Below are 14123 nucleotides of genomic sequence, written 5' to 3'. Positions count from 1 at the left end.
TGTTCACATCAACGCTGTCCTCTAAGAACATTCTTTTTTCCCACAGAGGGAACCAGCTTCAGAGCAGTTCTGGATAAAGCTGTGCAAGCAGATGGACAAGTGAAAGAACGTTACCAGTCTCACCGTGACACCATTGCACTTCTGTGTAAGCCAGAACCTGAGCTGAATGCTGCCATCCCTTCTGCTAACCCAGCAAAGACCATGCAGGGCAGCGAGGTGAGGAGATGCATTTCGATGCTACCAGTCGTCGATGAAAGCTATGGTCAAGCCATTATCCATATACAATGGATCGCTGATTTCTTTCTTACTGGCATCTTTTTAAAATTGCAGATGTGAATTGAGGTGGTTATATTTAAAGTAGCATGATATATACACCGAGTAATGGGTAATTATATGAATGCTATTGCTATCCTATAATAATCATTTCTGTTTAGTGAATGTCTTCTGTGAATTGGGTACTGTATTCTAGTTACTCCCTATGTTCACAGTGCTTAGGACAGTGCCTCGCCCATAATAAATGATCAGTACATTGTAACTCTTGCCAGTGTTATTGCTGTTGCTGATACAATCTGAGTTCATCAAAGCTACAACGTCTATATCTAAATAAATCTGATGTACGATTTATACTTGGCTCTCTGAGAAATCATCTTTTCCTGACTCTGTATGATGAGCCTTTGTATATAATTTCCTTGAAATTGGCTTCTGGTTTGGTTTTCTTTCTTCTTCTTTTTTTTTTTTGGCAATTAAGTGTTTTTGTTATTGTTGTTTAGGTTGTAAATGTCTTAAAATCTTTATTGACAAATCTTGATGAAGTAAAGAAGGAAAGAGAGAGTCTGGAGAATGACCTGAAATCAGTGAATTTTGACATGACAAGTAAATTTTTGACAGCTTTGGCTCAAGATGGTATGATAAATGAAGAAGCTCTTTCTGTTACTGAACTGGATCGAATCTATGGAGGTCTTACAACTAAAGTCCAAGAATCTCTGAAGAAACAGGAAGGACTTCTTAAAAATATTCAGGTGAAGGTTATGTACTTTAGTAAGATTTATGTTTTTAAAAAATTATAGAAAGGATGAGCCTGGACTAAATCTGTTCATTTAGGATTGTCTTTTTTACAAATGTTATATACTAATAGAAATCCATAGTCATTATCGATTATGTTTTGACACGTACTGAATTTGTGGTATTTTTACTTAAGGAAAGATATAAAGCACTGCGCTACTCCAGAAGAAAAATGTTAGGTAAATTTCTAGTAATTCCTGCATGTAATCATGTATGATTTTCATAGTTAGAAAAATATCAATAAAAATGTTAGGAACTATATTAATTTGATAAATAAATGTGTAAATTTGATACATAAATCTTTTTTTTAACAAGGTTTCACACCAGGAATTTTCTAAAATGAAACAATCTAACAACGAAGCTAACTTAAGAGAAGAAGTTTTGAAGAATTTAGCTACTGCCTATGACAACTTTGTTGAACTTGTAGCTAATTTGAAGGAGGGCACAAAGGTATGATGCACAAAAGAAATTAGCTAACCAGTATAGATGTGAAAATAAAGTTTGGAAAGTTCATTCATTTTTCCAGTTGGACCGAATTATTCTTTGCCTCAGATTTGTTTGCTTTAATTTGTTAAATTTTGCCTCAGCGACGTTTGTTATAAGAGGTTAATGAAGGTAGCAACATTTCATGGGAACTTTGATGAATTGTGTATTTCACCAGGCAGAAAGGGTTATGGGCATTTGGTGTAGCAGGAATTAGCACAGAGATATCAAAAGCCAATGACACTTTTTTGGGGGGTGGAAAGTTGACCAATTTGAGTGAATTCTGAGGAAACAGAGTAGTCAAAGTTGCTCTGTCGTGGGAAGGTGGGTGGGTATGGCCTTTGTACTCTGTGCTAATGGTTTGGATGATGATAGAGTTGTAACCTGCCCGAATCTCAGAGTGCTTACTAAATACGCTTTAAGTATTTAATTGCCTCTCCTTTAAAAAGTTTAGGGAAATGCTTATATATATATATTTTTTAACTAATTATTAGGTTGGTGCAAAAGTAATTGCAGTTTTTGCAGTTATTTTTAACCTTTTACACTGCAATTACTTTTGCACCAACCTAATACTTTGCTTACAAGGGAACAAGTGGTTTTTAAGTTTTTCAGATATACCACTCCTTTGGTACTTGAACTCCGTAAGGATCATTGAATAAAGTTCTCTTTAAGTAAATATAGTAGATATAATGTATAACCCTCTGAAGAGAGGGTAGAAGTACTGCAAAGCCTTCCAAAATAGAGAGGATAGTAAAATACCATTTTAATTTGGTTTAAAATGCTTTGTTGAAATAGACAAGCAGAGAAAAACTCTCCAGAGATTCGTGGGAAATTCTTCCAAGGGTTTTTGGAATGACACCTGCATTTCTGAAGTGAACGTGGAAATCTAGTCCTTCCAATGAAATAGGTTTAGTGTCTTTATGAGATAGTTTATTTTTCTCTAGGAATTGGGGAAATGTTTATGATCATGAAAATTTTACCTTTTTGCCATTTAATTTTTGGTTACCATATTCTCTAAAAGTAATTTTATTGTTTTTATTTCCTGTAGGAATCTTAGGTCATATTTAATACTAAGTTGTTGGAATTAAATGGTATGACTGTATCTCATACAGAAGATTTTAATTCTTTAGTTTTAACCATTATTGACAAATGAGCTTTAGATTATGTTCCTCCTTAGATTAAAAAGTTGTTCTGATTTATTACCTATATTTGTTCTTTGCTTATAGTTTTACAATGAGCTGACTGAAATCCTGCTCAGGTTCCAGAACAAATGCAGTGATATAGTGTTTGCACGGAAGACGGAAAGAGATGAACTCTTAAAGTAAGTTTGTTTTGTGTATCAAATTGTATTTAAAGGATTTTTCTTTTAAGAAATTCATGTGGAGACTTTTAAGTTTTTCAGATATGCCACTCCTTTGGTACTTTAACTCCATAAGGGTTTGAACTTGGCAGTATGAGATAGCAATTTCCTTCCTTTTCTCCTGGGTATTTTACAGAGTAACAAGCAAACAACTGCATGATCTGGGAACAAAAGGATAAAAAGCAGAAACTCTAGATGTAGGAAGTACAGTAATGTCACAGAAATGATAACAAAACAGTTCAAAGTGGCAGATCTCAGGAAATGCCAATAAACATAAGCAGATTACCTTGAAGTTACAAATAGGTTCCCTACGTAAACTAGACATACAGAACATGGGGAAGACAGAGTGAACAGCTCAGATCAGCAAAACCACTTTCTGAAGGGGCCTTCTGAGAAAGCTGGGCGAGTAATACAGGACTCATTCCATGCTGAAAAATCAGTACAGAGTTGACTTAGCATCAAAATGAAGATACCATATTTATTTAGGTGAAAAAGTGAATAACAAAACTTAATAGATGAAGAATATTCACCAGAATATTATCACAGAACAGATGAAAATTCTGAGTTAATATTTCACCATGAATTAAAAAACAAAAACAAAACAAACAAAAATGGTTAGAAAGCAATCTCGCTAAGGCACACCAAAAACAGAAATGCCAGAACTCAAGGTCGTGAGTAAACAGGAGGTGATAAAATGCGAAGTGTCAGAATTCAGAAAAGACGAAGAGCAAAAACATTACAGATGTAAGATGGAATGGGGAGGAGCACAAAAGGAGAATATGGATAGTGAAGAAAATACAGGAACATAGAGAGTAGAAATGAGGAAATCAAAGAAAAGTGAAACCAAAGTAAAGAGAGAATTAAAAAGAATTAGAGATGGGCAAAGAAGATCCAATATATACAAGATTGCATTCCCCTTAAAGAAGAAAAATCAAAACGGTGAATAAAATAAATATTTAATGATAATACTCAAGAACCTTTTCCTAAAATAAGTGAAGGCTTTCTTGAAAGGATGTATCTTATGGTTGAGGAAAGTTAACAAGAACTGCTAGCACCAAGGCATATGAATTGTTAGCCTTAAAAGATAATGGCAGGATCCTTCAGGCAGTCAGGCAAAAAAAATCAAGTCAGTTGTAAAACGTAAAAAATATTTAGGCTGGCAGCACTGCATGCTAGAAGAGAGTGAAGTGATTGCTGTAGGAACTAAAGGAAAACAAATATGAGCCAAAGATTTTATATCTGGTCAAACTCTCCTTGAGGTGTATACAAAGCCATATGTTCATTAGTAATGAACATAAGGAAACTCGCAGACTATTACACTCATGAGCCTTTCTTGAGCCCTTCAGCCAACCACACTTTTATTTACCTCTCTGTCCATGTTTAAACAGTTTTCCATTGAAGTGATGGGGGAAGTTACCAAGGAGCTCCCTCCACTCTTAAGAAAGAGCAGGGCCAGGTGATTTTAGATGGTATTTCTACTAAAAACCAAATTATTAGGTTGGTGCAAAAGTAATTGTGGGTTTTGCAATTATTTTTAAACTTCGAAACCGCAGTTAATTTTGTACCAACCTAATAAAATGATTTTTAAATGGTTCCAGACCTTTAAAAAAACCAAAAAACAAAACCCTGCATATTACTCCTGTTGAGAAGAAAATCTGACAAAGATCAAAACGAAACAAAGCACAGTCTTCAGACTAGTTTTATTTATGAGTATGGGTACAAAAGTCCTAAATAAAATACTTGCCATCGATATTCAGCAGTATGTTAAAACAGAACCATGACCAAGGAGAAGAGGGCGGTTACTCCAATAATGCAGTGACTGGTTTAGTATTTCTGCATCTATGGAGAAAAAGATTCCCTTCGTAGATGAAGAAAAAGCATGTGAGAAAAGAACTATAATGGTATTCAATAAAATAGGCGTAGATGGATACTTCCTTCACGTGAAAAAACATTCGCATGTGTCTGTCTGTCTGTCTGTCTATATTTGCACAAAAGCCAGCATCATGGTTAATAGAGAAACACTGTAAACATTCCCCCTAAAGTCAGGAACAGATTTCAGAGGCCCATAATCAACACTATTATTTAATTACATATTGGCAGTACCAGCCAGCATAATTAGACAAGAGAAAGAAATTAGAAATACAAAAATTGGAAAGGAAGAGGTAAAACTATCCCTACTTACAGGTATTGTTTGTACAACTTGAAAACCCAAGAGAGTCAATCCCAAAGCTCTGCAGATAATGAAAGAATTATTACCAAAAATAAAAATAATCTGCAGAAATCAATGACTTTCATATAAACAAACATATAGAAGATATAATGGTGCAAAAGACCTCAGCTATAATAGCAACAAAAAAGGTAAAATACATGAAAGCCGTATGAAGAAAACTCTGAAACGTTATTCAAGACCACAGAAGACTTAAGTGTTGAAAGACATACAATGTTCTCAGACAGGATGACTCAAATTCATAAAAACGTCAATTCTGAGTAAACTTAGGCATTCAACATAATTTTGATTTAAAATAAAATTAACAGATTTTCATTTGAAACTGGACAAATTGATCCTAAAGCTCAAGTAGAAAAACAGTCAAACAAGATTAGCCAGGAAAACTGAATAAAAAGAACAGCAAGGAGAAACTACAAGGAGAAACTAATACCACCAGATATTAAAATATATAATATTGTCTCTCATTAAAACACAGTAATACTGGTACATGATTAGGCCAAAGAAAGAATAGAAAAATAGGAAAAGATTCAAACACATACATGAATTTAGTGTAAAAAAGATCCTAAACCAATTAGAATTTAGAGACAACTGGCTAGTCATTTAGAAAACAAGTTATTTTTGTACCTGAATAAATTCCAAGTGGATCAAATTTAAAAGTGTATCGAATGCAATGTCAAGTCTAAAAGAATATGGGAGAATTCCTTAATAAAGCTGAAATGGAAAGGGTATTTCTAACTCTGACGAAAATTCAGAGGCCTTTAAAAAAGAAAAATGTAAGTTCATCATAACATAAGCAGAGTCAAAATGTAGCAAATGGGAAAATAATTGAAACTTAATATCAGGTAAAAGGTTTATTTGCCTAGTTAATAAAGAACTCCTAGATATTATTAATGAGGATAACAAAACTCAATAGAAAAATTGACGAAGGATGCAAACAGAAATTTTGTAGATGAGGAAATACAAGTGGTTCTTAAGCATATGAAAAAATTCTTACCTCATTCAATGTAAAATATACAAACTAAAATCACTCAGAAATAACATTTTTTAGGTTAGCAAAAATCTAGAAGTTGTGTAGCATGTTTTGTTGACACATGTGGGGGAACAGGTCTCATATATTGCTATGAGAGTGCAGCCTGTTGCAGTCTTTATGTGGGGCAACCTAGCTGTAAAGGTCAGGATTACAAATCCATACATCCGTGAAGCCAGCTATTTTTGAGAATTTATTCTGAGGATATGTTAGCACATGCTAGAAATGACATATGCATGAGCTAATTCATTTCTGTATTGTTTGTAGTAGTAAAAGAATAGAAACAAATGTCCATGGCTGGTGAAATAATGAAGCTACATCTGTACAGTGAAATACTATGCAGCCATTTAAAAAAAGAATGTTTTCTATGTATTGATATAGAAAGATCTCTAAGATAGTTAATGTAAAAAAAGGACAATTTGTAAAGTATGCTTTTTGTGTAAAAAGGGAGAAAATAAACATTTGAATTGGTTTATTTATACATAAGGAAACTCCGGATGGACTCGTAAATAAAAGACTAGTTAGTGACTTTGGAGAGATTGACGGAGTGGGAACTGGCAGATAGGGAGAGGTCTTTCACTCTTTAGTTGTTGAGTCATGTGAATGAATATATTGTCAGAAAATTACAATAAAATAATTAATGGAATTTCATGTTCTTATAGTCAAAATCAAATACTCTGATTTTTATTTTTCACATGGTTTTCAATCCTCCACCCCCCCTTTTTTTTTAAAGGAGGACACAGCTCACAGTGGCCCATGTGGGCATCGAACCGGCAACTTTGGTGTTAAGAGCACCACGCTCTAACCAACTGAGCTCACCGGCCACCCCCACTCCTTCTTTTATTTTTGAGCTGCAGAAATCTTTGTTCAAACTAATCTTACAGAGAAGCCCAATTTGTAAAATAAATAAAAATGGATCTAGCTCAGATCCAAGCAGGGTCAGGGGCTTGGAGCAGGACCTTTTGCCCCTCTTTCCTTCTTTCAGGCAGCAGCCATTGAGACATCTGTTCAGATCCCCTAAATTCTGTGTAGCTGAGGACCAAGTGAGAGCTGAAAAAGATATCTAAGCTTAAATTGGAGATTGGCAAACTATGACAACTCAGGCTAAGTCCAGCCTGCCACTACTTTTGTTTTTATTTTAAGTAAAGTTTTATTGGAACACAGCCACTCTCTTCATTTTCAGATGATCTATGGTCGCTTTTGCATTAACAACATCAATGCTGAGCAGTTGTGACAGACACACCCTGTATCCTGCAAATCCTAAAATACTGTCTGGCTCTTTACATAAAAAATTTTGCTGACCCTCAATTTAAATCATTTTCTTGTCAATCGTAATTGACTTTCTAGTTGGACTGTTTTTCCATTTAAATATTTAGTGTAAAATGGGCTAACATAACTATTTGTAGAATTTTATAGCATAATAGAAGTTCATGGCTTAGGAAGAGAATTTTGGATATTCTCCTTTTCAGATATTTCCTAATTCAAATCTCTAGTTTGAAAATTAGGCTTGTTACTATTTGCATACTTATACTATAAATAAAATCAGTTCTGAGACAGTAATAAACTTGTTTAGTGGTTTCAGCTCAGTGATTGAAAGGTGAATGAATGATGGAAAAGTAGGCCAAATACTAGCTTTTAAAAACCTGAGGCTTTATTTTGTTAAAATCACTGTTAATGTTCAGGGCCTAAATTCTTTAAAACATTTTTTTGAATATAGAATAAAAACACAAGGAAAGTGTACATAAGTGTATATCTTGTTGAATTTTCACAAACTGAATACACAGCCTGGTGCAGTCCTTCTGTGGGGCAACCTAGCTGTCAAGGTCAGGACTGACCTTGCAATGAGCACTTACATCAACACACAGAACGTTCTAGGCAACCCAGAAGCATAGCTCAGGTATCCACCCAGTCATTCTCCCATGGCAACCACTGTCTTGACTGTAACAGTGCAGACTAGTTTCTCCTGTTTTTGTTCTGTATATAAGTGGAATCATATGTACTCTTCTGTGATTGGCTTTCAGGCAGCATTATATTTGTGAGGATTATATAGTTGTGAGCAGTAGATCTTTTATTTTCATTTCTGTATATATTTCATTGTGTGAGTATAGTACAATTTTATTTATCTGTAGTGTCACTGTTTGAGTAGTTTTTAGTTTTGGGCTATTGTATTGTAAGTAGTGTGGGCATGAATGTTCTAAAACACAACTGTCCAATATTGCTGGTAGCAGTAAAAGAATAGAAACAAATCAAGTGTCTAAGACTAGTGAAATAAATAAAGTTACGTCTTATGGTGAAATACTATGCAGTGAAGTATACAATTTAGAATTTAAAATTCCTAGTAGTCACATTAAAAAAGCTAAAAGAAACAGGTGAAATAAGTTTCAGTAATAGGTTTTGTTTAACCTAATGTATATATCCAAAATAGTATCATTTCAACATATAACCAACGCAAAGATTCTGAAGGAGATATTTTACTCCACCCCCCGCACTAAATCTTAGAAATCTGGCGTGTAATTTCCACTTACAGCACATCTGTTTTGTTTAGTGAGATTTTGGAATGGATTTCAGTTTACTGTTAGGGGAGATTCTAAAGTATTTTTCTGTTTTTTAATACTGTATTTTAATTATAATAGATTTTGAGGAATCTTTTAACATGAAATATCTCAGTGCCACATTTTTTTGGAATATCTTTAGAAAGTTTTCATTAAGAAATTTACAAAATAGTTTGAGTAGGTTAGCTTTCTCACCCGTTGTTTTGCTTTCTTTAACACTGATATAATACAGTGATTAAAATATTAGCTAGGTGACTGTGAGCAGTTGTAGTTTTCTGATAACTTCTAGTTGGGTATTATGTTAGGAATTTCTCATCCAGGGGATGATCTCTTATTAAGAGTAGGCAGTCTTTCAGGACCACTTGGGAGTTTGATATGTTCCTTACTGTAGCTGTAACTGTGATCTCTGGAAAAGTTTACCTTCTTTCCTATTCGTCAGAAGTAGAGTAAGAACTAACTTCATTTTATTAAATAGTAGGGAGAAAGAAGATTTAAGCTAGTTCTAGTGAAGAAATGTAGCATATTTTAAAATACCATCGTTTTGAGTCTATTTTCTATGTTACACGTTGAAGAAAAGTAAGAAAAAGACCTGTTTTTTCTTATGTGTTGATTTTGTGTGTGTGTGTCTGCGATAATTTCTAATACTTTTGTCTTTAATAAGGGACTTGCAGCAAAGCATTGCCAGAGAACCCAGTGCTCCTTCAATTCCTACGCCTGCGTATCAGTCCTCGCCAGGGGGACAAACTCCCACCCCTCCAACTCCAGCACCAAGAACCATGACGGTCAGTAAACAAACACATTTCTCAAATGGAAGTTTTTACATCAGTGACAGCTGGCTTGCTGTAAAGGATAAAACAGACTTTACATTGGGGAAATCTGGTCTCACCACTTTCATCAGGTGGACCAACCTTCTGATGTTTTGCAATATGAAGAAGCCAGCGTCACCCAGGATTTCTTGCCAAAAATCTAACCAGGTCTTTAGAACCAGCTTTCAGTTCATAGCAAATACAGTGATAAAACAAAAATTTAACCTGTGCCATGAGGAAACAATTGGACAAATGTGGAAGTGGGACATCCTGTGAGACACCTGGCTTGGTCTTTTTAAAAGTGAATGTCATAGAAAGAAAAAAAAAAACAGGTGGAGGGCATATTCTAGATTAAAAGAGGAAAGATTCATAATCAAATGTAGTACAGGAACTTTGATTGAATCTTAGTTCATAAAAATACCTTTAAGAGCTTTTTTTGTCATAAATAGGGAAACTTGAAATGGATACTTGATGATATTAGGAATAATTGTTAATTTTCTTAGGGTGAAATGGTATTGTGATAATGCAGGAGAAAGGAGTTATATGCTGACATCCCTAGGGCTGGTGTCTTGAAGTTTGCAACTTTCAAATGGTTCTGCAAATGTATAGATAGAGAAATATATGGACATAGATAACTATAGATAAAACAAATATAGCCAAATGTTAATAATTACTTAATTTAATTGGTAAATACGTGATTGTTTATTATACTATTCTTTTAAGTTTTCTGGTGTTTGAAAATTTTCATACCAAAACATGTTGGGGCCAGGAGGAGATTGTAGTAGTAAACTGTACCTGACCTCCTTCCTCCCACCTTAGCTGTCTAACCATTGGTGGGAGCAGCAGTGAGCAGTAAGTGATTAAAATATTAGGCATTAGGAACAGAGTGGTGGCTGTGGTGTATCCACAAATTAGAGAATTATTCCTCAACTGTGATATATTTCTAGAGTAATAAGCCAGCATTTAAGAATGGGAATTAGAAATATATCTGGTTGGATTCTAGAGTTTCTCATATGCCCTCATTTATTTTAATTAATAACAAGTTGAGAGAAACATGAAACATTTTGTAGCCAATGCCGACTTTTTCTTACAGCCTACTAAGCCCCAGCCCCCAGCCCGGCCTCCACCTCCTGTGCTTCCAGCAAATCGAGCTCCTGCTACTGCTCCAGCTCCAGTGGGCGCTGGCACCACTGCACCAGCTCCATCACAGACTCCGGGTTCCACTCCTCTTCCACAGGCCCAGGGGCCCCCCTATCCTACCTATCCAGGATATCCCGGGTAAGGCCGAACGTTTGTATAGCCCAGACTTGGCTGATGTTTTTACGGTAGCTCTGATTAGTCTTATAAAACAGTCATCCCTTTAGTGGAGGTGTCATGAAGAATAAGTTATACTGTCAGCTCATACAGATAATTGTATAGTCACTTTATTTGAGTAGTTGGATAGCCATTTCCCAAGCTTATTTAAACAATTTATGTTTTTAGTTTTTACATATTGGGTTTATACATCACTTCTGTATGGAATTCAGAATGTCTTTTCTTGGTCTTGTTTATTTAGGTGATAAATAGGTGCCTTTTCTGAGCTTAGCATACCAAGACTGATAAGGCCTTATTTACATACCTCTACTCTGAACTTTGATATTCTGATAAACTGTTGAACAGAAATCTAATTATGGAATGTGCTTTCTTAAAGATGAGCTTTCTTTGTGATACTTTGTTAATCTTAAAAATCAAGACATTGATTACTTCTTAAGATGTGCTTCAAACTTTGTACATTTTGTCTTCCCAATATTAGAAATTTATAAATAATAAATTTGTGCTTGTTACAGTGAACTTGATATTCTTTCACTTCAATTAATAGCAGGATAGGAACATTTTTCTCTAAGTACCTTGAAACAGCTGTTTTTTCTCTCCACTTGGTCGCTAATAAACTGAGCAATAGAGAAAAATGGCTGTCTTGAAAAAACTTGGTGTTAGAGTAATTGTTATATGTTTCATATTTTTTAGTATTTGATTTACCAATCCAGTTCTTTTGTTTTCTTCTTCCCATCAGGTACTGCCAAATGCCCATGCCCATGGGCTATAATCCTTATGCATACAGCCAGTATAACATGCCATTTCCGCCAGTGTATCACCAGAGCCCTGGACAGGCTCCGTACCCAGGACCCCAGCAGCCTTCATACCCCTTCCCTCAGCCCCCACAGCAGCCTTACTATCCACAGCAGTAATGTCAGCTCAGAAGCTCAGCTGGTTCAGTTCAAAGGGAAAAAAATAATCAATCCTGCAATAAGTGTACTAAACTCTATGCTCTGGTTAATATAACGTACTCTTACCGTACTGAATGCAGTGTATAATTTTTGTCCGCGGCTAAAAGCAGTGCCCCGATTCCACAATTGACTGCACATGTGAGGTTTGCTGCTGTTGCAGTATAAACACTAAGTATAATAGGATTTGAAATAAATTATATTACAGTTCATAAAAGTTGAAAATGAGAAACCCACAAGTGAAACATTTGAAATGATTATACTTATGTCTACATAAGACGTGACTGGGACATCAGATACTTATAATGATGGTTTAAGTACTGATACTAAAGAAAACTAAGTTTTCTTGCTCTTTATTGATTTGGTTTAATTTCCATTATGCTATTTTGCATAATCAAAGCATTGTAATCTTATAATTTAAAAATAAATTTCTTAAGAACAGTTGTTATTGTTATGTTTTGTCATTGATTCTCATTATTGTCTAATTTCTCTCTGGTATTAGTCTCATTTTATATGTACATGAGTTAAACAGATACTGTGTTTAAGTGCATGATTAGTGCAAGTTCATAGGTTCAAGTACATTCTATGGGAAAACCAAAAGAATAGTATCATAATATATCTTTCATATGCAAATTAGTAAATTAATTTCGACATTTATTTTGAAAAGTCCTATAATGTAGAAGAAACACAATTGCTACCAAAGATTCTTCAAATAAATATACAAATAAATATGTATATTTAATGTTTTATTAGCATCTCCAAGAAATTGGTACAAATTCTGATAATTTTTTTCATAATCTGGTTGAATTATATCATTGACAGAACTGTCTAATATAATGGGATTGTTTAAAGAAAATTTACTGTACCCTCTTATTCCTTTTTTCCACCTTACTGTCTTAATTTAGTACCATTTAATGCGCACTGTATGTGAAAAGATTTAAGCCCTTTCATTTTTATGCTCCTAAAGATTGGACTATTTTATAATTCAGGGAGCACACAAAACAGTTGTTGGGAGCATATGCCAGTTTTGGAATAGGCTGTGTATTTAATATTAATCTCTGCTGTTAGGATAACTAATCACTGTATAAACCTCAGTAAAAAATAGTGAGACATGCTTCATGGAAGGAGAAAATAAGAAAGGAGTGAGTGTCTTAATAGCACAGTGGGATCTGTTTTGTATGAGGTTCATTTTTGAACACATCAGGCATATAAGCAATTTTCCAATGAAGCGGTTTATGTTTATTTTCTAAGTTTTACTGCTGACCTTTTCATTATTGTTTCATTTAAATGATGCTATCACTTGGTCCACTATTGTTTTCATTGACAGTTTGGGTTTATATTTTAAATGTTGGACTGAAGGTGTGATTGTAAAAGGGAGTGAAATGGTTTAAAAATATATGTATATTAAAAAAATCTTACTTTGTTGTATGTAGAAAACAAGAAGGCATGTTACTGCAATATAAATGAACTTTATATGGAATATTACAATTGGTTTAAAGTCCAATAGTTAAAACCTTGGCAAAAAATAGTTTTTACATATCATAGCTAAGTTTTATTAATGTGGAATCATCGAAATATGACATGGGCTTGTTTGACTGGTGTAAATGACATTTAAGTTCTACGTTCCTATGACTCAAGGTATCATATACTAACATAAGATACTTCAGCGAGAGGGGTATTCTAAATTGCTAGTTTATAATTCTTACTAATGCAGAAAAAACAAAAACAAAATTGGCCTGAATATTCTCTTGGGGAAAGACGGCACTAAAGAAAGGAGTAATCAGAGGGCCGAAAGAGAAGTTCTAAGGCCATTTAGCCCATTCCCCGTGCTAAGCTAGGTCTGCTGCCAGAGTGCACAGGGAGATGGTTCAGAAACTCTAGGAACGGAGGCTCCACAGCCTCTTCCATCATGTCTGACTCGCTCGACTCTGTTAGCAAAGCCTTTTTATGCAGCATCCCAGACTCATTCCCTCTTGTCCATTCACTAATCCTTTATGTAATTGAGGATACTTTCTTTTAGTCATCTGTCTAGGTACAGATGACCAAGGTTCTGCAGCCCTTCATTGCTGGGTCTGTCTTTATAGGCCTATCTAGTTTCATTATGGTGGCTCATGGAAAGAAGTTTCTCTTATGTCCATTTTGCATTCTAGCTAACAAGCCCTCACTGGGATTGTTGTTACCAAACTTTTTAATCCTTTGCTTAGCTTCCTATATTCTACAAAATACCCTAAAAAGTTGTTCTGGATAATGCTGTTGTTTTAGACGTAGGAGAGTGTCATTCTGGTTCAGTAGTTGTACCTGTGCTAGTAATTAGGCTTTTTGATTATCTTCCTCACCTAAAGAAA

General features: G+C 34.7%; 1 protein-coding gene across 2 annotated transcripts in view; it reads left to right on the top strand.

Annotated features, from left to right (window-relative positions):
- Nucleotides 1-12599, top strand: part of PDCD6IP (programmed cell death 6 interacting protein) — a 48939-nt gene extending 36340 nt beyond the window's left edge. The window contains exons 12-18 of one of the 2 annotated variants that reach the window (XM_033132144.1): nt 47-216; nt 771-1019; nt 1378-1512; nt 2772-2866; nt 9373-9493; nt 10611-10795; nt 11568-12599. In XM_033132144.1, the coding sequence (XP_032988035.1) occupies nt 47-216; nt 771-1019; nt 1378-1512; nt 2772-2866; nt 9373-9493; nt 10611-10795; nt 11568-11742 (1130 nt within the window). In that variant the 3' untranslated portion in view covers nt 11743-12599. The remainder of the gene's footprint in view (nt 1-46; nt 217-770; nt 1020-1377; nt 1513-2771; nt 2867-9372; nt 9494-10610; nt 10796-11567) is intronic. The other variant, XM_033132143.1, reaches the window with a different exon arrangement.
- Nucleotides 12600-14123: the final 1524 nt, after the last annotated feature.

This window comes from Rhinolophus ferrumequinum, chromosome 17 (genome assembly GCF_004115265.2).
Source record: "Rhinolophus ferrumequinum isolate MPI-CBG mRhiFer1 chromosome 17, mRhiFer1_v1.p, whole genome shotgun sequence".
Classification (NCBI taxonomy): Eukaryota; Metazoa; Chordata; class Mammalia; order Chiroptera; family Rhinolophidae; genus Rhinolophus; species Rhinolophus ferrumequinum.
Note: the sequence above shows the minus strand (reverse complement) of the source record. Positions and strands in the feature narration are given on the sequence as shown.